This window comes from Manis javanica, chromosome 8 (assembly GCF_040802235.1).
Source record: "Manis javanica isolate MJ-LG chromosome 8, MJ_LKY, whole genome shotgun sequence".
Lineage (NCBI taxonomy): Eukaryota > Metazoa > Chordata > Mammalia > Pholidota > Manidae > Manis > Manis javanica.
The window spans coordinates 48,419,146-48,445,446 of NC_133163.1; the positions used below are offsets into that span (position 1 = coordinate 48,419,146).

The window sequence follows — 26,301 nt, forward strand, 5'->3', positions numbered from 1 at the left end:
GAGCAGATGTATTTTAAAAATCCCTTTCCCTTAAGGACTTTAAAATCCACTGAACCAAAAGCAGTCCCCAACCTTGGAAGGAGAAGAGGCTTAAGGCTCAACTTTTTAAATTCAGCGTTTTCTTCACACTAGCAGTACTGGAGGCTTCTTAGTGTTGTAGCAGGTCTCATCTCAATGTGTGTTTACTTAAAAATCATATAGTAATTCCTGTTAGCCCCAGCACTTAATGGTAGCTTTTAATGTCTTTAAAGATAAAGGAACTGATTTGCATTCTAGTCATGACAGCCTAGCAGCAGAGCAGCTTGTCCCTGGGTTCAGAACAGCGAGGTTGGGAGCTGGGCTGTCCAGCCCTCTGTTGCCCACTTTGCCTTCACCAGCAGGATAGTGGGAAATGAACCGAAGTCCCAGGAAGTGTGTCCCTGCAGAAACAGTAGCCAGCCCTGCCGGGCACACTCAGCTTCCAGTACGTGGCTCATAGTGCAGGCCTTTTAAATACACAAGACTGTTAGTTAAATACGCCATAGATGCTGTCTATTTAAAAGGCCTAAAGTTTCTATCAAAAGCATTCTCCTAAACATTTGTTTTTCTTCAGAAGCTTCCGGTGCTTAACTAAGTGTGGTGCTTGTAAAAGGGACACTGCAGCTGTTTGTTAGGGGAGCTTTGTTATTGTAGTAAATTTCCTTCCTCTGGGCTTACAAGGCTTTCCCCCTTTCAAAAAAAGAAGTCTACTTAAGGCTGCTGAGGTAGCAGCCTCTGCTGGGAAAGAACAGCCCATGTGTGCCCCACCATCGTTTTAATTAGCTCTCCATCCTGCGGGGCACAGGGCCTGCGCGGAGCAGATGGCTGGTGGGGGCTACGCAGGGGCTGCTGTGGGCGGGGGCCACGCCAGCCCGCAAGCTGCAGATGCTGGCCCAGCCTCGGGGCTGAAGCCCAGGATCTGAGAGGCTCGGGCCATCTGCTCCGCAGTCCAGCAAAGCAGGTGCCCTTCCCAAAAAAGGATTCCTTTCCTGAAAGCAGTTGCAGTCTGTGCAGCTCACGTGTGGGGGGCACTCCCGTCCACCTATAGGACGACAGAGAGCTGGCCATGATGGCCAGTATGACACTGAGATACACAGCTCAGAGGTCAGGCACGCCCTCCCTCTGTCTGCCTGAGGTGGGCCAGGGTTGCCTTCTGCAGCAGCCATTTCGGGGGCCGGGCAACCTCTGACCATCTCCCCTCTGTCTGCTCTCAACGAGGCTGTTGGCCAGCACCCCAGGCATGGTAATATGGCAGTGCAGGCAGCCCCTGCCCGTGTGGCCACCAGGGGACACTGTCCCCATGGGGAGGGCCCCCAGAGACGCCCTGCTGCTAAGCTGAATCAGAAGTGATTGCTTCTTCACAGCTACTCTGCTCAAAGCTACAGTTTCCTCAGTCTCTTTTAGATTTGTTCTTGAAGCCGTTGCTGATCTGTCTTCTATTCCTTTCCTCTGCCCTTGTCCTAATTTTGAACACCCAAGCAGTAGGAAGAGTCATTGTAATATTTATTTGCTTAACAGACATCCAGCACTTAATTTGTAGCAAGCACTGTTCTAAGTACTTACACCCTTGTAGGTGGGTATTGCTATTCGCTTACCCATGAGGAACCTGAGGCGCATTGAGATGTAAGTAACCTACCCAAGATGGTGTAGCCAGTAAGTAGTGGGTTTGAAATGGAACTCAGGGAGTCCAGCTCTGTAGTCCAAACCCTTAACCACGTCATTGTGCTGGCTGAAATAATAATCGCCAGCGTTTTCTAAGTGCCAGTCATACGCCTCCGTGTGTCCATTAGGAGGGTCATCCACACTTTGCCGATGAAGTAAGGTACTAGGGCTCGTACAGTGTGCAGAGCCAGACTCCGCCCGCGCAGCCTTTCTGCTCAGCCTTAGTGCCTATGCGCTCGGCCAGTCTCCAGAGTCTGGAGTAGCTGAAGTCCCACGGAATGATCTTTTAGAATTTATTAATATCCATTCTTTACCAACGAGAGGCTACGTAAGATTTCAAGGGAAAAGAAATTAGCAATCCTTTTTCATGAATTAGTATTGAGAATACATCTCAGCAATTGTCCCTCTCTTCCTCTCCCATTTTTCCAAAGATTTTCATGATTATCTCCTTTGCAATGCTCATGGCTGATCTGTATCTAGAGGCCACCTGCCTGGCTTTCACTGTGCTGTGTGAACCATCAGCAAGGGAAGGACCTCGTTCCAGAATGATGCCTTGTTTTATTGGTGGTGGTCCAGTAGCCACTGATCTGATCTCCCCAACTTTCTAACCTGCCACCCCTCTCCCCTGCCTTCCCCTTGCTTTTTAATTGGAACTACTGGCTCCAGGCAATGAGAACAAAAATAAATGAGCTGTGAATGAATTGAAGCCCTCCACCCCTGAAACTGCCATTTAATAACAAATGTTCAGCGGCCATGTGCTTACCTCCCTCTCGTTAAAGAAACACAGCTCTTCATGGAGACTGGAGAGAAGCATGGCACATATATGTGGGGGGCGAACTCCATCTCCAGTTGAAGTGGTCCTGGAATGAAAACATAGCAATTAGCGTAAGCTTGCTTCACCTTCTAGCAGGACTGGTGGCAGCTGCATCTATGTTTCTTACACAGGGCGGCGGGAGACATGCTCGGGAAACTGTCACCCTAGAGATTTTAAGACAAGTTCCCCCTCACCCCACCACCACTCACCCTAAGGCTTCCTATGAACTCATTTAGTGCTGCCTGGGGTTTAGAAAGCTGTGCCCGGCTTGATGCCAGTGGGTTGGGCTGCCACAAGAATGCCTCTTTTGGACGGCGATGCTCACGGTCCCCAGTGCAGATCTTGGACAGAGAATGGGCTGGTTATTTGCTATCAAAGTAGCTTCATTCAGTAAAGCCAGATCTTTGCTAAGACAGCAGCCAAGGTTTGAGTGTGCAGATATTTCCACCCTCTGCTAAGAAGTATGGGCATCAGCAGCTTTTGCCCTTCTGGACAGCACCAGGGCTTCCCACCACGCCTTCCCTTTCTGTCAGGGACATTATGGAGGCGTACGTCCCAAAGGGAAAAGAACACTCCCTTTCTTCCTACCTCCAGGTCATAGGAAATTCATTTAGTGAGAATTTGAGGGCAGGTGGGCAAAAGAAATAATGAAGTAGTACCTATTTATACTGCATAAACATCTGTAATAGTAAAGGAAACAGAATTGTTCCCATAGCCCCTCAACCAAATGTATTTTTATTATCTTTATTTCCTTCCAGTCTTTGTCTAATATTTATAAATATTTTGCCAGCAGTAATCTTAGTGTAGATACATTTTGTTATGGTCTTTCATTTAATTTCATAAGATGTTTTTCTGTGTTCCTACATGATTTTGTAATTACGCGTTTAATGACTATGTGATGATGTGTCATTATACTTTACGCCCCGTTATTGAATATTTAAAGTGTTTTCAATACTTCTACAAAAAGTACTGAATGTACATGTTTACACATATTTTTTTTCTTTTATTGCCATTGAAAATCATGAAATTATAAGATCAAAGTGTGTGAACATTTTTATGATTTTTAGTGTATAAAGCCATTTTCTTTACTAAAAGGGTAATATCCATTACATTGTTATCAGTAGCATATAACCAGGCCTATTTTAAATTATAGCCTTCATAGTAGGAGAAGTCTATTTTAAATCATATAAACAGGCCACTTTTAAATCATAACCTTGATGGTAGTAGGAGTTGTATCTTAAATGTCTTGCTAATTTAATGGGAACAAAATGATTCTTCATTCTGATTTATCCTTTGATTGCTATTGAACCTTTCCCCATATTTGTTTGATTGTGTTGCTTCTTATGTGAATTGCTTGTGTGTATTCTTTGCCTATCTGCTAGGGACTTCATGTTTTTCTTACAGATTTACATGAATAATTGATACCTCCCCAGTACATGTCTTATGAGGACGTGAATTATGACAAAGTTATGAAATAAAGGTTTATATATATCTTTAGTTTGTAAAAAAAAAAAAAAAAAAAAAAAAATTTACATGATTTACATGAATAATTGATACCTCCCCAAGACCACCCTAAGTCATGCTTCTCATTTAAACAGGGTAATGAAAAGAAATCTGCAACTCTAAATGTAATACGTCCTACATAACACATGTTAAAAATAACAAATTTTATAGTACTTGTTATGTGGAGGTAGAGATGCACAATTCCAAGCATTTGACCAGCTCTGAAATATGTACTACTTTATTCCCATTTTACATATGGTAAAATAGAGGCAAAAGAGCATAAGAAACTTGTCCACGCCCAACCCAGTAGGTAAACCAGGACTTAGAAGCAAGCAGTCTGGCTCCCATGTCTGTACTATAACCCCTACACTTGGTCTCTCGTTCACTGAGGGTGAGTCAGGGTAAGAAGGGAGCCGGGAAGCACTATCCGGAGAGGGAATCAGACATATGCACCCAGTCTCATAGACTCGTGAGATTTGGGAACAGTATATTGGAGCCTCTTGTTCCTTTGAACTAATTGCTCCCTGTTTTTAAATGAATTCAGAAGAAAGTGAGCAAATGTAAGAAACAGACTTCCATTGTAGCAAGATAAACACCTTGTTGCTTTAGAAATTGTTACCAAGGATTTTTTGAAGGTGTGTGTTTGCATTTTTCTAACTATGTATCCCAGGGAGGGCTCTCTGCCTTTTTCCCATCTAGAAATAACATATTCTGCCATTTCTCCTGTCAGTTTGCTTGTGCTATTGTTAAAAATCATCCCCTTCATGTGATTTGGTAGGTTTTATTTTGACAAATGGTTCTTAGATCACAAAAACCTATTTTATTCATTTTTTGGTAGACTTAATGGATTTCATTTTAGGATCTTTTCAACTTTGGTGCTGAATAATGAATCTTCACAACTTGGGGGGCAAAATAGTATGAACATTTAAGTCATTGCCCTGTTGGATGAAGAAATAAATGTGGAGGAACAGACAGGCAAGATGCTCTTATTAGTGGGGCTTTATTGATTTAAAACTTTTTTATATATAAAAAAACATTGAACTCTGTCCAGAAACAATAATGTAAGAAAATCTAAGGACTGTTTACTTCACTGCTCCCTCCCTATTCCCTTCATATCTCATATATTCACCAGGTTTGAGTTGTTTTTATGTGAAAATGTGGGCTGATAAAATTATAATCACAAACAACAAAAATCACACTGTGCCCTAAATCAGTTTCCATAGCTGCCCTGTATATAAGTGACTTTCTGTTGTAATCTGAATGAGTTGTAGAGAACTTACCTATTTTGAGTTACAGCCTTTGGATGTCATCTGTATGGCAGAAGTCATCCATCTCGGCATTGTCAGTTTGAGGTTTCAGTTTCATGCAGCAAAATTTGGTGAACTCATGAATTGGTGCTGTCTTCAGTATCTTTCTAAGTAAAACATGGAACTGTGAAACCCTAGTAGGTAGCTGTCCCTCAATAAGTTCTCAGGAGAGGACTGGCATGCATGCGTGTGGAGGGGAACAAAGGGGATGGGCTCAGGTTGCCTGAAGGAAGGACTTGTATCGACTTGTATGAGCTACTATCCAGGTGCAATCTCGGGATTTTAGGGGACACACCATCTGCCATGAGGAATCCCACCTCTGGAGATGAGTTAATTAGGCTTATTTTCCTGTTGGCTTTATTGCAGAGTCCTAAGAAATTAGTTCCATCTTGTACAGTTTAGGCATCACAGAGAATGGGCTGGTTATTTGCTATCAAAGTAGCTTCGTTCAATAAAGCCAGATCTTTGCCAAGACAGCAGCCAGGTTTTGAGAGGGGGGTACACCTTCCCTCACCAGGATTTCCTGCAGTGGCTGTAGAACATCCCGACAGGAGTGACGAGGCCACTCTCTGGTGGGACCTGCTTGTCACCCCTGTCAGAAGCAGACCTGTCAGAGGTGCCATGCTTGGCCGGTCAGCGTGGTTCCCTGGCACCCAGTGGTTTTTGTTCTGACTTGGGCCCCTGGCTGGGTGCTTTTGTGCAGTTCCCAAACTACAGCTGTGCACTGTGACTTGGGCAAGGCCCAGTAGTGGCACAGCAGAATAAGGGGGCAGAATGGCCTGGTTCAGATAAATTTCACAGCTTTTAGTGTAATTTACCAGGAAAGGTGTATGTATTTAGCTTGCGCTTTCCAGCCTGCCTGTTGGGCTGCACCTCTACCTCCTCACTGTGCCAGAAATACACCAGGCCCATTCCGGTCTCTCCACTTCAGCAAATAGTAGCTGCTTATTTCTTTTCATTGACTGTCCCTAGCTCATCCTCAGGTCTCAGTTTAGACATTCTTCTTTTAGGAAGTCTGCTCTGATCTCCCAAGTCTGAAGGATCCCATTTAGATTCCTTCATAGCATCTTGAACTTTCCCATCATAACACTTAATACACTACAATATTGTTCTTCCTATTTTTTTTATCTGCGTGTCTTTATTAGCATATAAACTTCTTGCAAGAAATAGGTTTGTCTGCGTGTTTTTATTAGCATATAAACTTCTTGCAAGAAATAGGTTTGTCTGTCATAGCTGTATTCCAAAGATGTAGCATAATACCTGGCACCCAATAAACACTTATTGAACAAATTCCTAAATGTATGCGGGCAAACCCTTGTTAGTTGGTGGATTCTGGATAGTTGCTTTGGTTTTATAGATTGTTACAGGTTTTGCTGTTGAGTGAGTGACCTCGCAAATGTGAAAGGCAAATCCTTGGTGAAATACTGCAAAGGTGGTGGTGTTTCCTAGGAGTTGCCTCTTGATTGGCTGGTTGACTGGGGAAAGCACGCCTGGGTAAAAGCACTGGAGGGTCCTGACTCATGTGATTCACTCACATGATGGTTTTAGAGCTAGAAAGTGATCTGGGAAAAACATCTAAAGCACAATAATCCTCTTCTCTTGCCTTCTCTAGTGCTGGAAGATGCCATGCAGTGAGGAGTATGAAGCGGAAGGTAGGAACCGACTGTGCACCTGGGCCTGCCTGGGAAGGGGGCGCTGCCACTCACCAGGGAGTTGCCCCACTCCCCTTCCTGCATCTGTTAGCCTTCTTCCTAACAGCCCTGCGTGCTTGAAGCCAGCTAAGATGTAAACTGAAAAACATCAACAAAACATTTATTCCCACTCGGTAGCTCATAGTTTTAAAATCCTAGCATTTAACTTCGTGCAAGTTGACACTAAGTATGACAACTAAGATGTGCAATTCACTCTTGAGCTACTTTCTTATATAGACTTTCAAATTAATCTGTGAACAGTCCTAAACCAAATAGTGTGACCTATTACAATGCATTCCTTGCCAAGTTTCAGATGTGTTTAAGGAGCATGGAAACACTTTGATCTTCTAGCCAGCAGGTGGAGCTGTGGTCCAGCTGAGAGCACCTCGGCCTGCTTCACAGCCTACCCTGGGTTTGCTGTACTGAAGTGCTTGTAATTGCCCTGTGTTCTCTAGGTCTCCAACCTGGAAAGACACAGACGTGATGGGCTTAATTTCTTAGGTAAATGGTAGGGGCGGCACTAAAGTTTCTTCTCAACTGTCCAAAACTGTCAGTAATTATCTCATGTTTAAGTAATGACCTTACAGAATCTCTAATACGTAAGTAGAAAATTTAACCAAAAGTAAGACCTTTTAATAGAGCTTAAATTTTTATTTTTAAATAAGTAATTTGATCCTTAAGTCTTCAAATAAAACTTATCCTTAATATATAATTAGTAACTTGCAGCTTGCAACCATGTATTCTTTCAAGTCGGATTGTTTGCATGTCAGAATATTCAGATTTGTAAAGATTTGGGAACAGACTAATATTGAGATTTGTATGATTATTTTTTGATAGCATGAAATTATTGCCTTCCTGGTAAAAAGCAGTTCTAGTGCCTAGACAGAAGAGAAAGTGGAGATTATTAAGATTATCAATAAAGTCTAGCGCTAGCTGAGGCTCTTTGGAATGGTTCTCAACCAGCCTTCTCTTCCTGTCACACCAAAGCCTGAGCCTGAGAATGTTTTCATTTGGAATAAAACAAGCCTAGAACCTTGGCATGACTGCAGGAAATGATATTTCTTACAAGGGTATGACTGCCAGTGAACAAAAATGTACCTAATTTATTCCAGCAGCAGCCTAAGAACCAATGGTTCCATTTTGTTTGAACTTCAGGATAAAACCAAAATGCAATCAACATTTATAATGTTTTTTTTAAAAATAGTATTTCCTTTAAAAAGCACATTTTTCTTTGATACTAGGTTCTCTTTCTTTGGAATTCCTTTGAGGACAATGCACTATCTGCTTTCATTTCAGGCCAGTTAAGATTTTGGAACCCAGATGACTTGCATGCCTCTCAGAGTGGGTCTTCTCCTCCCCAAGACTGGATAGAAGAGAAACTGCAGGAGGTTTGTGAAGATTTGGGGATCACCCGTGATGGTCACCTCAACCGAAAGAAGCTGGTCTCCATCTGTGAGCAGTATGGTTTGCAAAACGTTGATGGAGAGGTAAGCCTAGTATCATATTTTTATTCAGGAATAATAATCATGCTTTAAAGCTAAATGGGCCATAGGCTGGGCACAGCCATGTATTCGCTTCTGGCAGAATGTCACAGAGCCTCCGTTCTTTTTTTTCCTAGAAAGTCATCCATGAAGATTCTGTCTTTGAAGAGCTCGTATTGTGTTGTGGAGAGAAAAACTGACAATAGCTGGCATTTACTGAGCCCATCCACGTGCCTCTCTCTGTGCTAAGCACGTTCCCTCATATCATCATCAGACGCTAGCTCAGTGTGGCCATGATGTCAGGTGCACTTGTAGTTGTGGCATTCATGGAGCAAAATTCGGGAGAGGTGTGCAGGAAGGACAAAGTAGGGAGTTCAGTCAAGTTTGGGGAATAGTTTGAAGGCCAGGCTGATGACTTTAGGTTTTTGGAGAGAAGATCTCAGCATCATCCCTGTGTTCTTCAGCAGACTGAATAATATATTCAGGAAGAACTACTTGCTGAGGATGGTCTGAGCTGCTTTTATAGGCAAATTGATGTAAAGAGAGTCTTTGGTCAGGGGACCAGCCAGGAGCCATCTGGTCATGAGGAAGTGGAAAAGGGTAGGCTGGTGGTCTCGACAATACACACAAGAGTCTTAAAGGAGGCCCCAAAAGACTCTTGCTTGGTAAAATGCTGAGCTTTATACTTTCTGAAAAATTAAGAGGCGGATTGGCAGGATTAGGCACTCGAAAAGCCATGAAACACAGGATTATAAGTAATTCCAAGATATCTTTCAAAGAACTGAAAATTAAGACTGATGAGACCTAGAGGTTAGGGCTGTAGTTGTAGCTTGAGAATCTTTGATCGTAATGATATTTGAAGCCAAGCTGTCTGCTTCCTCAAGGGCTAAGTGGTATTATTTTCCTAAACCAGAAAGAAATTTATCATCAAAAGCTTCCTAGTAGCCTGGCATGCAGAAAGGCTTTTTTTTCTCTCCCCATCTCCCTTGCATATGTGACTATCACATTCCCTTCAGCTACCTTTTTAATGGTTCAATGATCAGTTATTTTATAGTGGTGGCCGTTGAGTCATAAAATTTAATTCAACCTCCTAAATTATAAACCAGTGCAGTTCGCAGAACCATGGGTTGTTTTTGCCAAGTGATATTACACAAACTTGGATTATTTATCTAAGAACAATTCTTGGAATAAACTGTAGTTGTTTGTGGTGAGTTGCATTTTCTCCTGTGGTGGAGCTCCCAAAGCCTGGGAAAAGAAGTATCACATTCAGTTATTTTCCTCTGATCTCAGGATGAGTAAAGGACTGCTTATTAAATATAGTCTTTACATAGTGTTCTTCCTCCAGAAAAAGTTATGAAATACTTTGTATTAGTAGCTCTAGACCACAGAGGAGCTGAATGTTCATGATCTCATCAATAAACAACTTAGAATCCTAGAATTTTACAACTGAAAGCAATTTTAGATTTAGTCACTCCCCTCATTTGATAGATAAAGAAAATCTAAAGAAGATCACTGCTTGTTACAAGGACAGCTATAAGGCATTGACAGCAAACTCCTACCCTAGATGTCAGATATGGACCAAAGGATACTTTATTTGGCCTGCCCAAAGTTTAAAAATTGAACTTTTGCTACACTTTTTAAAGTCAGGGGATTTTTCTAAAAGTCACAAGATTTGGCTCCATTTTGCTGGCAGTGAGCAGCAGCCAGCTTCTTTGGACAAAGCATGCACTCATGTGCTGGGTTCACTGCTTTAAATGGCACTACTTTCTAATGTCTCAAGACTATTCTGCCTCATTCATTCACATCGCCTTCCTATCCTCTCCGGGTATTTGGGTTTGTGATCCCTATTCTTGTGCATTATTTCCCAACCTACACATTGGGCAATCGGCCATGCAAAAAAGACCTGGCTAGGATGATGCTGCGGTTGTGGCTGCATCCAGCCCACCGTCTCCTGGACTTGCCATAGGAATGAGGAGGGAGATGTCTAGGCTGGCATGTGCATACAGTGAGACAACGAATTTGACCGGATCTGTACTGTTGGAACTCAACCAGGAGTTGGGAGGGGTGCAAGTTGTAGCACTCCAAAATCTCATGACTATAGACTATCTATGGTTAAAAGAACATATGGGATGTGAACAGATCCCAGAAATGGGCTGCTTTAATTTGTCTGATGGTTCAAGTACAGTTGGACAATATCCATCATATCATAGATAAATTTTCACAAATACCTAGGGTGCCTAAATGGTTTTCTTGGCTTCACTGGAGATGGATGGTAATTATAGATTTGCTTTGTTTATGTCACCGTATTCCTATTATGTTAATATGTGTGTGCAAATTAGTTAGTAGTTTAAAACCCATACATACTTAAGGTACTATACAATAAGATATGTCAAAGAAATAATCAATCCTCCCATGTTTCCTTCATATGCTATATCTATAGCTTTTCTTCTTCCTTCCTAATTACAACCCTTAAATAGAATTCGTGCCTCATATCGAATTTACCGAGTATCATAATTCCTCCAGGTGGTAAAGATACCTCGAGACAAGTGCTGGGCATAGAAGCCACAGGGCATAAATCTGCAAAGAAGTAAAAAGCTAACCTTTGCAAACAATATGGCTTCTCTCTCACTTACCAACTTTACATTTCCCTGTATGGCCCCGGAAGATGACTGGTTAGCCAGAGACGGGTAAGATTCCTCAAGGGAGGAACAACCTAAGACAGGCACAGTCGCAGGGGGGCCATCAGGTGAGAATTTGGGGATCAACAGAGGTGAGGCTCAGAACCTCACCCCCCTGCTTTGAGAGAAATCTTCTGCATCCGTGGATGTCTTGATGCCCTTGTCTAGCCTGGATTAATACTTAGTCCATAGGCACACACCTGATCATCTGATCATCTACATTTGCCTTCTTACAGCACTAAACTATGTTTTCTACCTTTATCTTGCATCTACCTACCACTTCAGCATTTTATTAAAAATAAAAATAATAATAATAATAGGAGAAATGTGGGATCAACATATAAATCAAGTACAAAAATCAAACGAATATTCATATTTGACCTGATTGTTTATAGGTCATATTGCATGATCAAAACCGAAAGTTTCTGTGATGAATGCCCTTGTACTGTTCACCATGTAAGAATTTATTCACTATGTAAGAATTCGTTCACCATGTAAGAACTTGTTTGTTATGCTTCAGAAGATTGGAGACTGACGAGAATTGGGCTTGAGATGGATTAATGATTGTACATTGAGCGTTGACCCCCCTATACTGAATTTTATTGTTGTTAACAACCATTTGATCAATAAATATGAGAGATGCCCTCTCAAAAAAAAAAAAAAAAAAAAAAAAAAAAAGACCTGGCTAGTGTTTCATGGGGAGGAAGGATGTCCTCAGGGTTCTAGATTCAGCTCCTGCACAGGCTGCACGGGCTGCCCCAGGTGCCCATTTGACTTGCACTCTGTTCAGCCCAACCCTGCCCATCTGCCATCTTCTGAATCCACACCCTCTTAATCACCATTTGCCCACACCGCCATGGACAATAACCGGCAGGACTCACTTGCTTCAGTACTTTGAGTGGATCAGGTGCTGAGTGTTTAAGCTTTCTGGAAGCTGTACATTGATTTGGCCAAGGTCACAAAGCCAAGCAGTGTGGAGCTAAGGTTAGAGCCGGAATGGGCTGGTTAACTTGTCAGTGAACAGGCGTTTTATTGTAACTTCCAGTTTGATGGCCTGAAAGCCTAGTCCTCTAAGAAAGTGTTCTTTTGGTTGATAAAAATGAGACAAAAAAGCTAAGGAATCTTGGTAACCTCAGAATCTTACCCCAAATACCTGTCCATTGGTTTCATTGTACAATTCTCTATGAGAAATTGTTGCTGCTTTGGAAGATTTCTACTCTTTAGTTTTCTTGTTTCAGAGTCCTCTCCACAGGAAGTGGTATAGAAACAAGAATAGAGGCAGATGTTTCCTACTGGATGTAAACTGGAAAAAAGTGTTTGACATAAAAGAAGTGACTCAAGCACTTACATGAAGAGTAAAATCAACAATTATGAGATGACATGAATCGTAACAATAGTCCAGATTATGAATGAATGAATATTGAAAATTTGAGGATGTGTCCAGAGGCCTTTGTGAACAGACCCAGTTGTAGGTGCTAATGCAACAAGAGTAAACTTGTTGCTTGCTCTATTTCCTTGCTACTCAGTAACATGGGCATCACCTGAGAGCTTTCTAGAAATGCAGAATCTCAGGCTCCACTTCCAGATTTAAATAATCAGTCTGCATGTTAAGGTCCTAAGGTGATTTCTGTTTTGTACATAGGAGGCATGTCCCTACAGAATAATAAGAATCCAACTGCCAGGAGGAAGGACTTTGCCTTCTCTCCCTCTTTTGTGGTGTCAGGGATTCATGCTGCTGTATTCTTTCCATTCCTCTGTTGAGCTAGAGAACAAACCATAATCCTAGGCGAGCTTCTAGAAAGACTGTAGTCCAGTCTCCCCTTCCCCAATTATATGATGAGGAATGCTTGATTACTGCCAGAGGGCGCAAAATCTCCCGGTAAAATTCCCTTCTCTTACATCTCTTAGAACCCTTCTATTTTGCACACACAAAGTCTTTCTTCTCCCATCTTCATTTCTCCTGTGCTAAAGCACTATGACAGATAAAAACCCAAAGCAGGCAGTATTGTTCCAAGCAATGTTCCAAATCTCAAGTTACAGGTTTCAGACCCAGATTCTTAGATCATTGTAATCTGTCCCAGATCAAATTCTGCTGTGCTAATATACCAACCGCAAAAATTCAGTGGTGGCAAAATATCATGTACAGTCACCCCATATAATGGTTTAATGAATGTCCAACTAATTTTTATTATTAAAACAGTAGGATACTATGTTTTTATACTTTTTTTGGTATCATTAATATACAGTCACATGAGCAACATTGTGGTTACGAGATTCCCCCCATTATTAAGTCCCCACCACATACCCCATTACAGTCACTGCCCATTAGTGTAGTAAGATGCTATAGAGTCACTACTTGTCTTCTCTGTGATATACTGCCTTCCCCCTGCCCCCTCCCAATACATTATGTGTGCTAATCATAATGCCCCTTATTCTCCTTCTCCCTCCCTTCCCATTCACCCACCCTCCCCAGTCCCTTTCCCTTTGGCAACTGTTAGTCCATTCTTGGGTTCTGTGAGTCTGCTGCTGTTTTGTTCCTTTAGTTTTTGCTTTGTTCTTATGCTCCACAGATGAGTGAAATCATTTGATACTTGTCTTTCTCCATCTGGCTTATTTCACTGAGCATAATACCCTCTAGATCCATCCATGTTGTTGCAAATGGTAGGATTTGTTTTCTTCTTATGGCTGAATAATATTCCATTGTGTGTGTATGTACCACATCTTCTTTATCCGTTCATCTACTGATGGACACTTAGGTTGCTTCCATTTCTTGGCTATTGTAAATAGTGCTGCGATAAACATAGGGGTGCATCTGTCTTTTTGAAACTGGGATCCTGCATTCTTAGGGTAAATTCCTAGGAATGGAATTCCCAGGTCAAATGGTATTTGTATTTTTAGTTTTTTGAGGAACCTCCATACTGTTTTCCACAATGGTTGAACTAGTTTACATTCCCACCAGCAGTGTAGGAGGGCTCCCCTTTCTCCGCGTCCTCAGCAACATTTGTTGTTCCTAGTCTTTTCTATGTTGGCCATCCTAACTGGTGTGAGGTGATAATCTCATTGTGGTTTTAATTTGCATTTCCCTGATGATGAGTGATGTGGAACATCTTTTCATGTGCCTGTTGGCCATCTGAGTTTCTTCTTTGGAGAAGTGTCTGTCTGTTCATATCTTCCACCCATGATATCGTTATACTTGTTAAGTTTTTAATTTGTAAGAATAATGTATAGCAACATTGAGGATTACCTGTTCTAAAGAGTGTGAGTAAAAGAGAAAATAGTTAATTGTTAAGTTTCATAAGATTAGGAAGTTGTTGAAAATGGGCTTTTATTTAGTTGAGTGAGGGGGAAGAACATATACTGGGAAAGAAAATAAACTCAGTGGAATGAAAATAAAGGGAGAAGTTGTATTTCTGGAGTCCTGGGATCAACAGTGGTGCCAGTTTCTATTGCCAGAAGTGTACTTGGGCCCTGTGTTATTTTGAGTGAACTATTTAAAATATGTGGTTACCTTTTTCCAGATGCTTGAGGAAGTCTTCCATAATCTTGATCCTGATGGTACAATGAGTGTAGAAGATTTTTTCTATGGGTTGTTCAAAAATGGAAAATCCCTTACACCATCGGCGTCTACTCCATATAGACAATTGAAAAGACACCTCTCCATGCAGGTAAGAAGTAAATAGGAAGTAGTTTCTTTGTGGGTAGAAGCTGAAACCCATTTGAATACTTTCTAATGAGTTAATCTGTTGTCTGAAGAAAAATACTGAGGAGAAAGAAGCAAAAAAAAAGGGTAAGAAAGAAGGACTAAGCCACTGGGAAGGAAAAGTTGGGTTTAAGAAATGACCATAAATTACAGAGTGGGAAGACTAATTATGCCCTTTAACATTAGCTGTGTGTCAAAAGAAACCTGGTGTTAAGGGGAGAGATCCATCCTATTTGTGTCAAGGAACTCTCTACCAGATCACTTGCTTTGGATAAGATTTGCATTCTTGACTCACTTGGGAAAGGGAACTAGGGGGTCTGTATAACCCTTTTTTCTAGTAGTATTGATTAGAGAAACATGCCTTCTGCTCCTTGTGCTCAAGACTGACCAGTTTTGATCGTGACCCAACACATTGTTGAAATGCCTGAGGTCATTCAAACCTCTTCTTCCAGTCTTTCGATGAGAGCGGACGACGTACCACAACCCCAGCAGCGATGATGAGAACCATTGGCTTTCGGGTCTTCTCCTGCCTGGATGATGGGATGGGCTGTGCATCCGTGGAGAGAATACTTGACTCCTGGCAGGAAGAGGGCATTGAGAACAGCCAGGAGATCCTGAAGGTGTGGCAACTAAAATGGGAGAAAAGTGACAAATTGGGGAAGGATTGAAAGTTCCAGTGTTTTCTGAAACTGTGATTTCATTTGATTCTTAATAATTCTTCTATTCACAAGATCTAAGAGATAGGAGGTAACTTTTCCCCCTGACACCAGGAGTCTGTCTTTCTGTGTTTTTAACCCCTAAATTATTGACAAGAGAAATGCTGTTAACTAATTTCTGGTTGGTAAAGGTTAGAGTTATGCTATTGTGTTTATTTATAGCGCCAGATAGTATTTCTTTAACATGCAAATAACCACATTTTGATTTCTTAGAACTTAGTTTTCGTCTAGATTGAAGATGTTCCTAAGCAACCACTAAAAAAAGTAATCATACAACTTTTTGACTATAAATTCAGTTCTTGGAGTTTGTTTTCACATCTCTGGCTTTCAGAGGACAAAATTTGTGATTGTCTTGACTCGTTCTGATTTCTAGGCCTTGGATTTCAGCCTTGATGGAAATATCAACCTGACAGAATTGACGCTGGCTCTTGAAAATGAACTTTTGGACCCCAAGAACGTGGTTCACCAGGCAGCTCTGGCCAGCTTCAAGGCTGAGATCCGGCATTTGCTGTGAGTTGACTGGGAGGTCCTGCTCCATTCCCTTTCCACTTGCCCAGCAAGTCATTCATTTGCCTGGGCCATACATTCTTTATGCAAATCCAGCTAATCTCCTATCATCTTGCCGCTGTGAACATGAGGGAGAGCGTAGGTTTGTATGCAGCCTTCAGAAGGGAGCTGCCAAATGTCTTTGTTTCGGAAGGGTTTTGGTTGACTTGGTTTCATTTTTGTATTGAAGCAAGCCAGCTGAGAGCCTTTCTGGGTCTACTAGTTGCTTAGAAACACCTTCCCTTTAAATAACTCAGTTTATTTCTGATTCTAGGGAGCGAGTTGATCAAGTGGTCAGAGAAAAAGAGAAGCTACGTTCAGATCTGGACAAGGCTGAGAAGCTCAAGTCTCTAATGGCCTCAGAGGTGGATGATCACCATGCAGCTATAGAGCGGCGGAATGAGTACAACCTCAGGTGCGGTTGGTAGGACAGGACCTCCCATCCCACCACCCTGGGGCTCAGCCCGCCTGCAGCTTGGCCACACCCAGCTGGCGAGACTTAGATGTGGCCAAGCCCAAAGGAAGGTCACGCTGGACACTTTCTCAAGGAGCTCCCAGTCTCTGTGGCTCTGCATTCCCATTTCTGGTGGCTCTTCATGGGGACCTCTGAGGGGTGTGGTGGCAGCTTGCTGGTTGTTCCTTCTTGCAGGAAACTGGATGAGGAGTACAAGGAGCGCATAGCAGCCTTAAAGAGTGAGCTCCGGACAGAGAGAGAGCAGATACTGCAACAGGTGGGCAAGCAGCGTTTGGAACTTGAGCAGGAAATTGAAAAGGCAAAAACAGAAGAGAACTACATCCGGGATCGCCTTGCCCTCTCCTTAAAGGTAATCATCCTCTTAGTCTGATGGTCTGTATCCCTACTAGGGATGCCACATGGAGAAGCCCAGCTCTGTGAGAGGGCAGGGTCTGCCCAGGGCTCAGCCCAAGGATTCCTGTAAGCTCGCCCGGCTGGCTCATGATGCAGGTATGGCAGAGCCCCTGCTGGGCTCTGTCTTTCAGGAGTGTCCAGGCTTTTCGCTTGCCGACAGTGTTGCTGAGTGTACCTTGTTCTTCTTACCCACCGGAAGTTGCACGGAGCCCTCAGGGCTGTTTGGCACCTGGCTGAGGGCTTCTCCCTTCCCTGACCTCCCCACCCCCTTAATCTGAGCGGATGACATTGTCTCCTGCCACACAGAGGCATCAGCTTTGTTTTTCTGCTTCCAAATATGCCTTTTCCCATATACATCCTCCTCTCCTTTCCTGTGCCTCTTTAGAGGAAGTGATCCTTCTGATAACTGGACTCTGGCACCAGATAATTTGGGACCATGTGGTCTGGGGATGAAGCAGGGAGGGGTTCTGGACTTAGACTGCCTGGCTCCCATCTGGATACCACTACTTCCTGGAAAACCTTGATCAAGTCACCCAAACTTGTTTCCTAATATGAAAAATGTGCACCATGGTAATACCTATCCCATAGCCCTGATATGGGATTAAATGAGATGCTACACATAAAGTGTATGGCAGGTACTTGGTGCATATGGAATATTCACTATTGTTGAGGTTCCTCAAACTCCACACATCAAAAATGCTCACTCCATAACCATCAAATTGCTGCTTCTCCTGAATTTCCCCCCTAATCTACATTATCACCATGTGGTGTAAGTAAAATCCCCCGTCATCCTCACTCATTGGTCTCTAAGTCCTCTTGGTGCTCTGAAATGCCTCTCAGGTTTACCCCCTTCCTCCTGATTTCCACAGCCTCTGAAGAGGTTCAGAGTTCATCACCACTCATGTGACTTATGTGCATCCTTCCATCTATCCAACCTCCACGTGGCCATTACAGTTACCTGACTAAAGATCACTTATAATCATGCTGTTACCCTTTGTAAAAGTACAGTGTGGTAACTCTGAAGGCCCCTGGCAGGGGGCCTGCCTCATACCTTTCTAACCCAGGTTCTGGCAGCAATCCCCAACATTGTGCCCCCAGCCCCACTGTGCCTGCCAGAAGCTCTCTCAGGTCCTTAGTGGACTTTTATGCACCCCTATGTTTATCACAGTACTATTTACAATAGCCAACATATGGAAGCAACCAAAGTGCCCATCAGTAGATGAATGGATAAAGAAGATCTGGTACATATGCACAGTGGAAAATTATTCAGCCATAAAAAAGAAAAATATCCCACCATTTGTGACAACATGGGACCTAGAGGATATTATGCTAAGTGAAATAAGCTAGGTGGCGAAAGACAAATACCATATGATTTCACTTATTTGTGGAATCTAAAAACAAAACAAAATGAACAATACAGCAGTATACTCACAGACACTGAGAAATGACTAGTGGCTACCATATGGGGGAGAGGTTGGGAAGAGTGAGGGGGTTAAAGGGCACAAAAATTCTCAATCATAATATAAGTTGGTCACAGAGATGGTAGTACAGCATGGAGATCACAGCCACTGACTCTCTAACATCTTCCTATGTTAACAGATAGTAACTGAAGTAGTTGGGTGAGGATTTAATAATGTGGGTAACTGCTGAACCACTCTGTTGTATACTTGAAACAAATATAAGATTATATGTCAACTGTACTTCAGTAAAAAAAAAATGGCTCTATATTCTTTTGGCAAAATATACTTTGAAAATAATGTTGTTCCAATTAGTCTTTAGCATTGGAATAGAAAATATGTCAAATGGCATGTCTGTGTGGTTTTTTTTTTTTTGACAACTGTGGGTGGAAATCTCTCCAACAAATGTATGTACAGAAAAAAACCCACCCTTGGTGGACTTAAGTTGATGTGTTATTTTATTGTAATAATTTAAGCATACAAATATGAATATGTATAACTTTTATATCTTTAAGCCAGAATAAAATCATAAATATAAACCAAACTATGTTAAAACTAATGAAAATTGGTTTTACTGTTATTCTACCTTTTATAGTTTTTCTGAGATGAACAAGATGAACAACCACTTTTCTTTCACTCAGCAATATATTGAGAATGTTTTTTGTGTCATTAAATATTCTGTACTGCTGTCCAATAGAAATACAATGCAATCTATATATGTAATTTCAAATTTTCAAATAACTACATTAGACTGTAAAAAGAAGCAAGTGAATTTAACTTTAAGTCATTTTATTTAATCTAGTATCTGCAGAGCATTGCCATTTGGCATGTAATCAATATAAAAAAATGATTACTGAGCTATATCATTACATTTTTGTGCTATTCTAAATCTGGTGTTTTATATGTATGATGTGATAGTATATGTATTTCAAATGCTCAGTGTCCACATGTGACTATAATATTGGATAGCATAGTTCTGTTCTATAGGACCAAAAAAAGAGGAGGCTTACTTTTGGGTCATAAGATAAATAATTTTTAAAAATTTGCTTTTGTCTAAATCTACTGAAGCTTTCAAGATGAACAAATTTTCTCAATCCAAAGCACTGATTTATGCATCATATAAAATGGTACAGCAATTTACTTATTTTTAATCTATGCCCATTTAATTTCTCCAAATTTCTTCAGGAAAACAGTCGTCTAGAAAATGAGCTTCTGGAAAATGCAGAGAAGTTGTCAGAGTATGAGAATCTGACAAACAAACTTCAGCGAAATTTGGAAAATGTGTTAGCAGAAAAGGTAAGTCTGTGTAAGTGCGATTTCCTGATGTGTAGCCCAGAGTGTAGTTTACTCAAAAGTGAAATCAAAGCCACTAAGAGAACTTCTATTTGGGAATCATTTAGATGGCTAAAAGAAGCTGTCGTTTTTGCAGGGATGTAACTTTGTAGGTTGAATATGTGGGAAACTTTGCATGGCACAGTGTAGAGAAGCCATCCCTGCCTTAGTTGAACAAATCACTCTAGTATGTTCTCCCCAACATCCAGCTGGCAGTGTTTCTGCTTGAATGTCACATTCCTCTCATACTCAAGAGACCGGGTGAACGCCACTAACTGGGGCCTTTGGTATGTTATAGGTCAAAGAAGAACACTTGGGACAAATGAAAGCTTTCCCTTTTCCTTTTCTAGTTTGGTGACCTCGATCCCAGCAGTGCTGAATTCTTTCTGCAAGAAGAGAGGCTGACCCAGATGAGAAATGACTACGAGCAACAGTGCAGGGTGAGTGGCGACAAGAGCACACATGCGGAGGAGTGCCTGGGTCAGGTCCCACCCCTGCTCGCCGGCTGTATGGCCATGAGCAAGCCACTTACTTGTGGGTGCCTCAACTCTCATCCAAAAGATGGTAAAAGGAAGAGTACCCACCAATAGGGTTGTTGCAAAGAGTCAGTGAGTAAATATATATAAAGTGCTTAGAACAGAGCCTGGGACAGAATGAGCACTTCACCCAAATGTCAACTATTATCATTTAGTATCCCAAAATATTGGGGAATCATGCAAACTGCGTTTAAGTCTGCTTTATTTAGGTCAGAAATTGGTAGTGCTTAGAGGAAAATAAAGTTTTATTCCAAGTGGAGGAATATGTGGTCATATTGTGCTGATTCCAAAATTAGCCTTTCATAATCAATCAGTGAAGACCTAATCTGACATAATTTGTTTTAGTCCTGTGGTTTTGGGGTTTTTTTTTTCTGAATATATTCCTTATTTTATTTATAAAATGTAAATAAATGAAAAGGAAACCACTTAAGTCTTTAGCTAGTAAATCATTACAAATTCCTACCAGAAGAGACAAGAACATCCTTACAAATAATAGGCATCTGTTTTTTTAAAAGTAACTGTTCTAAGCTTAGGAACTTGGGATTTCTTTTTTTCTAAACCACAAGCACTTGTTTATTTTAACAAGGTAAGTATAACTGAGTCTGACTACTTGAGGTGAAAATTGTACTTGTGCAGAAATGAGGAAAACAATCACCTCCTTATGAGGGTGCTCACAGCCTGCCTTCTCAGGAAGTATATATGCACATTTTAAGAAAAGAAATGAAACATTTACGCTGCTTTAACAATTAAGTTTTGGCTCTTAGTTCTAAGCAAGTAGTGGTGTTTTCTTTATATGTCTTTTTAAAGTTTATTATTTACTTATTTTTATTTTTATATTGAGGTACCTACAATAAAATGCACAGGTCTTTTTTGATGTATAGCTTGATGAATTTTGACATGTGTATACTCATGTAACCACCCAGATCAACACATCACATATCCTTTATATGTCCTTAAAGATGATAATTTTATTAGTAAAATCTGTCAGCTCTACCTCCAAAAATTCCCCCAATCAGTTCAACTTTTTATTTAACAGGTTTACATACAGTTCACCCACAGAATTCACCCATTTAAAGTGTACAATTCAATATCTTTTGTATATTCGCAGAATTGTGCAACTGTCACTATAAATTTTAGAATATTTTATAACCCCCAATGAAACTATCAGTCCACTTAACTGTACTCTCTCCCATGATACCCTGTCCTATACAACTAATAATCTACTTTCTGCCTCTGTTGCCTATTCTTCACATTTCATAGAAATGGAATCACATAATATATGGCCCTTTGTAACTGGCTTCCTTTGCTTCGCACAATTTTTCAAGGTTCATCCATGGTGTAGCAAGTGTCAGTACTTAGGCTCTTTTAATTGCAGAATTACACTCCATTGTACAGCTATCCCACACTGTATTTATCCATTCATTTGTTAGTGGGTATTCTGATTATTATGAATAATGCTGCTATGAACATTTGTGTACAAGGATTTGTGTGGATGTACATTTTCATTTCTCTTGGTTGTATGCCTAGAAGTGGAATTGCTAGGTCATATGATCACTGTATTTTTAACCTTTTGAGGAACTGCCAAACTTTTTCCACACGGTTTGCAGCATTTTGCATTTCCCACCAGTATGACAGTTCAGATTTCTCCACATCCTTATGAATAGTTGTTATGTCTTTTTGAGTCCAGCTATTCTGGTGGGTATGAAGTGGTATCTCATTGTGGTTTTGATTTGCATTTCCCTGAAGACTAATGAGGTTGAGCATCTTTCCTGTGCTTATTGGTATATCTCCTTTGGAGAAATGTTTTTTCAGATCTTTTGCATAATTTTTAAATTAGTTTATTTATCTTTTTATTAAGTTGTAATAGTTCTTTATATATTCTAGTTACAAATCCCTTACAGTTAAATGAATTGCAAAATCTTTTCCCCCACTCCGTGGGTTGTCTTTTTAATTTCTACATGGTATCCCTTGAAGCACCAAAGTTCTTCATTTTGATGATGTCCAATTTACCTATTTAGTTTCTTTTGTTGCTGGTGCTTTTGGTGTCACACCTAAGACTTGTGTTGGTTTTTAAACTCCAGGTATTACAAGACCAAGTGGATGAACTCCAGTCTGAACTGGAAGAATATCGTACTCAAGGCAAAGTGTTCAGACTTCCCCTGAAGAACTCACTGTCAGAAGAACTTGATGTTAACAGTGGTCACATCGAGCCTGACCAGGGTAAGCCATTCATATGCCATCTTGTTAGAGTCTCTGCTTTTGGCTTTTGTTTTTAGAACCATGATTGAATGTGAAATTGTAAAACTTTGGCAACCAAAAAGAAGACTTTGGCAATACTATTTAGCTATTTCCCTTGTGGTCTGTTTTTTCATTTGTCCTTGAAGTCCTTATAAGAATATTTCCAGCTGATCTTGATAAGCATCAACAAAGGAATGGAAAAAATCAAACCACAAGGATATTTGCTTTGTTCAAAAAAAAAGCCTGCCACAAGACTGAGAATCCAGGCCTTGGGAATGTGAGAATTCAGACACTGAGCTATTGCTGAATCTTCCCTTTCTAAAAGAGTGTCTAACTGGTATATGATGGTTTTGGAGAGCAGGCTAATCAGAAACCACAGAATTTGGTTTTCTGTGCTAAATGTCTGCATTGCCTCTGCAAAACAACAAATAAGTAAGTGTTGATTGCCTGTTCCTTAGGTCGGGAGGCAGAGCTGTCTGGGGGCTTCCTCATTCATTATCAGCTCTTTTCCTCCCTCCTGGTATCCTGCCTCTTTCCTCTAGAGTGTTGAGTTTGAATTTCAGAAAGGGCTCTTAATAAACTCTTCTCTTATAAATAGTTTTACCCACTGCTACTTAGAACAGGAGTGAACGTTCTTACAAGGGTTGTTTATTCTTCTCTTCACTTATTTATTATAGAATAAATATAGGACTGGGAACAGGAAGAGGCCTTCAGACCTTTCCTCTGATTCTGTCTGTTGTCTGTAGTGTAAGGGTGGAGCCCAGCTGATGATAGGATCATCTCAGAAGCTTTTCTGGGCTTCTCCATACTGTTGGGGTCTCCCTGTGGGTATGTAAAGCTGCTCCATCTTCTGGTGGTTGGCACCCCGGGCATCCCCACTCCACTGGGGATACGCCGTGATACATGAAGGAGGAGCCCAAAGCGAGACTGTCAGCCCTGTACGCTGGGCACGCCCTTTCTCCCACCTGCCTGTGTACCTACCTCCACATGAAAAACCTTTTTGTGTCCTCTCTCTTAAGAGATTTCTACATAGTATTAAACGTAATCATTTTGTTTGTGTGCTGGCCTAGTCCCCAATTTATGCTTCACATTTCAGTGTCCTCCTCAGTCATCATCACGGGCAGGTGCAGAGGTGGACTCTTTCTTGTTAGCTGATAATTTAATGTTACAAGAGAGTAATATTACAACACTCGATCTTCTGTATGGTTGAGTGGTGGGCTGGCTGTCTTGACCAATGAAGTTAATAGCTTAAGGCATCGCAGGCCACATTGTCCCTCTGCTGCTTTGTCACCCAGTGTGTGTTGGATGGAGGCACAGCTGGATGGTTTGAACAAGCTGGCTCACTCTGTAGGATTTTCAGTAGGAGGAGGTCACCTTTAAGCAACAATTTCCACAGCTACCTGCTGTTCAGAAAGATGGATTCTGTGAAGGTGTGGTACATGAAAGAATCTGATCACCTTTATTTTTTTCTGTTTTCACAAAATGCTTGAAAACAAAAGAGACATCCCTTAGCTTCCATTGATTCCTAGTAGGTCTCATCTGTGGCAATTTAGGCTGAAAATTATTCCTCAAACTGGATGTCCCTCCTCAGATGCCAGTTGTTATTGAAAGAACCTGTGCAGGGTCAACAGATGCCATGTATTTTCAGGGCTTGGTTCTGGAGACTGCCATCCACTGAATATGAGCATCGAGGCGGAGCTGGTCATCGAGCAGCTGAAAGAACAACATCGCAGGGACTTAAGTAGCTTAAGACTGGAACTTGAAGATAAAGTAAGTCCTTCATATTAATCCTTTTCTCTGATTTCCCTGAACCCTGACAAGCTTTTGCATGTAGGACACTTCCAGTGCTTCTGGCTCACAGAACAGCACCTCCTGTACGTGTCCTCTTGTGTGTGGTAGCTGCTGGGAGCCTGCTTCCTCAGGATGCTTTCATAGGCTCAGGGTGAGGCCTTCTCCTCCTAGAAGAGAGTTTTTCCAAAATGTAATTACCTTCGATCCTAGCAATCTTGGAACTTGAAGACATTATTTCCAGCTTGCTAAAACACAAACCAACAAAAAATTTAATAAAATTTAAAAAGCCCTGTGATTTAACAGGGTTACCTCCTAAATTAGGTACAAGTTCTGAAACCTGGCCTCTAAAACCCTCCACCATGTTGCTTCAACTTATACTTTCAGTCTCCTCCCTTCCCATGTCCTTGAGTTACCCTGTTCTCCAGCCTGACCAGGAAGTTTACTGTTCTTCATCAAACTCTGCCCTCTTTTGCTTAATGTTATTACGTGCATCGTTACTGTTTCTTTCTAACTCTTGAAAGCCTACTTACCCTTCAGAGTTTATATCAGGTGCTGTCTCTTACATGTACACACTCCCGAATTCCCTGACCAAATGTGGTCTCTCCCTCTAAATCTCTGAGTTACACTATAGCTCTTTTTTCTATACCTTATATATTTGCATTCTGCCTGATAGCATACTTGCTCGTACTTGTCATACCCATGTCTAGACTGGTTTCTCCTTGAGGGCAGGACTATATCTTACCTAACTTTCTGTTCCCAAAGGTCGTCAAAGTGCCTGATAGGTGTTCAATATTTGATTTTAATTAAGTATTTTAAGACCCTATGTTGACAGCTGGGATGGATGCCTAGGAACACAAATGGTATCTATGTGAAAGTCCAGTCGGTTTTAATAGAGTTGTTCAGAAACTAATAAAATTCAACCAAGTTAAAAGGAAAGCAAACCATGACTGGCTTGCATCTCTCTTCTTTAATGTGTTTTTGAATCGCTACTTTACAACAAAATGGAAAACTGAGGAATGTGTTGTAGGACAAAAGTTCTCACTGCACCCAGCACCTTTCCACGGTCTTGAGTAACACTGGCGGTTTCGCTTTCTAACTTCAGGTGCACTGTTATGAAGAGCAGCTAGATGAAACCAAGGTCGCCTGTGAAAAGGAGCAGGAGAACATGAAGCTGAAGTATGAGAATGAAGTGTGCATCTTGGAGAAACAAATAAGTGACCTTAAAACTGAAATCGCAGAACTTCAGGGCCAGGCAGTGGTGCTCCAGGAGGCACAGCATACAGCTGTCTGCAGACACGAGGAGGAGAAAGCACGGCTGCAAATGAAGTGGGCTGAGGAGAAGAACCAGTTGCAGGAGAAGCTGAGGCTGGAACATGATCTAGAGCTCCAGGAGAGACTCGGGCAGCTGGAGGAAAGCTTTAACCGAGAGAGGCAAGGACTCATCCAAAATGCTGCCTGGACGGAAGAGAAGGTGAAAGGCTTGACTCGGGAGCTAGAGCACTTCCAGCAGGAGCAGCTGGAGAGCCTGGTGGAGAAGCACACTCTTGAGAAAGAGGAGTTGCGAAAAGAGCTCTTGGAAAAACACCAAAGGGAACTTCAAGAGGGAAGGTAAGAAAATGGGGTATGTGGAGAAAGCTGGGGTGCTGTCCCTCCGCGCCACCGGAAGTTCCAGTTAGTTAAGGACATTTTGAAAAACCAAAAAGCTTAACAGACCATTGATTGGATTCTTCTGTAGTTTTCAACCTGTTTTGTATTGTTTAGACATAAGCTTATCTTGGGGTTATTAAATCTGTTTTCTTTTTTCTTTGAAGAGTTAAGTATTTCTTGTATCAGACTTGTATGTTTTAAGGTTCCAGACACGGATAAGATTACCCCAAATGTGGTTCCTTCCTAGTTCAGTTCATTCTTGTTTTCTGCAAAAGGCTACTTATAGGCTAAATTCCGAGCAAATTACGTTTCCTTC

At 41.4% G+C, this 26,301-nt stretch overlaps 1 protein-coding gene across 19 annotated transcripts in view; it reads left to right on the top strand.

The window, feature by feature from the left end:
* NIN (ninein) overlaps positions 1-26,301 on the top strand; it is a 96,101-nt gene that overhangs the window by 37,344 nt on the left and 32,456 nt on the right. For all 19 annotated transcript variants that reach the window (XM_073211263.1, XM_073211261.1, XM_073211252.1 and 16 more), the window contains 12 exons: positions 6,917-6,956; positions 8,292-8,482; positions 14,673-14,819; positions 15,307-15,474; positions 15,944-16,080; positions 16,391-16,531; positions 16,766-16,940; positions 19,627-19,737; positions 20,124-20,213; positions 22,391-22,529; positions 24,196-24,317; positions 25,441-25,946. In XM_073211263.1, the coding sequence (XP_073067364.1) occupies positions 6,917-6,956; positions 8,292-8,482; positions 14,673-14,819; positions 15,307-15,474; positions 15,944-16,080; positions 16,391-16,531; positions 16,766-16,940; positions 19,627-19,737; positions 20,124-20,213; positions 22,391-22,529; positions 24,196-24,317; positions 25,441-25,946 (1,967 nt within the window). The remainder of the gene's footprint in view (positions 1-6,916; positions 6,957-8,291; positions 8,483-14,672; positions 14,820-15,306; positions 15,475-15,943; positions 16,081-16,390; positions 16,532-16,765; positions 16,941-19,626; positions 19,738-20,123; positions 20,214-22,390; positions 22,530-24,195; positions 24,318-25,440; positions 25,947-26,301) is intronic.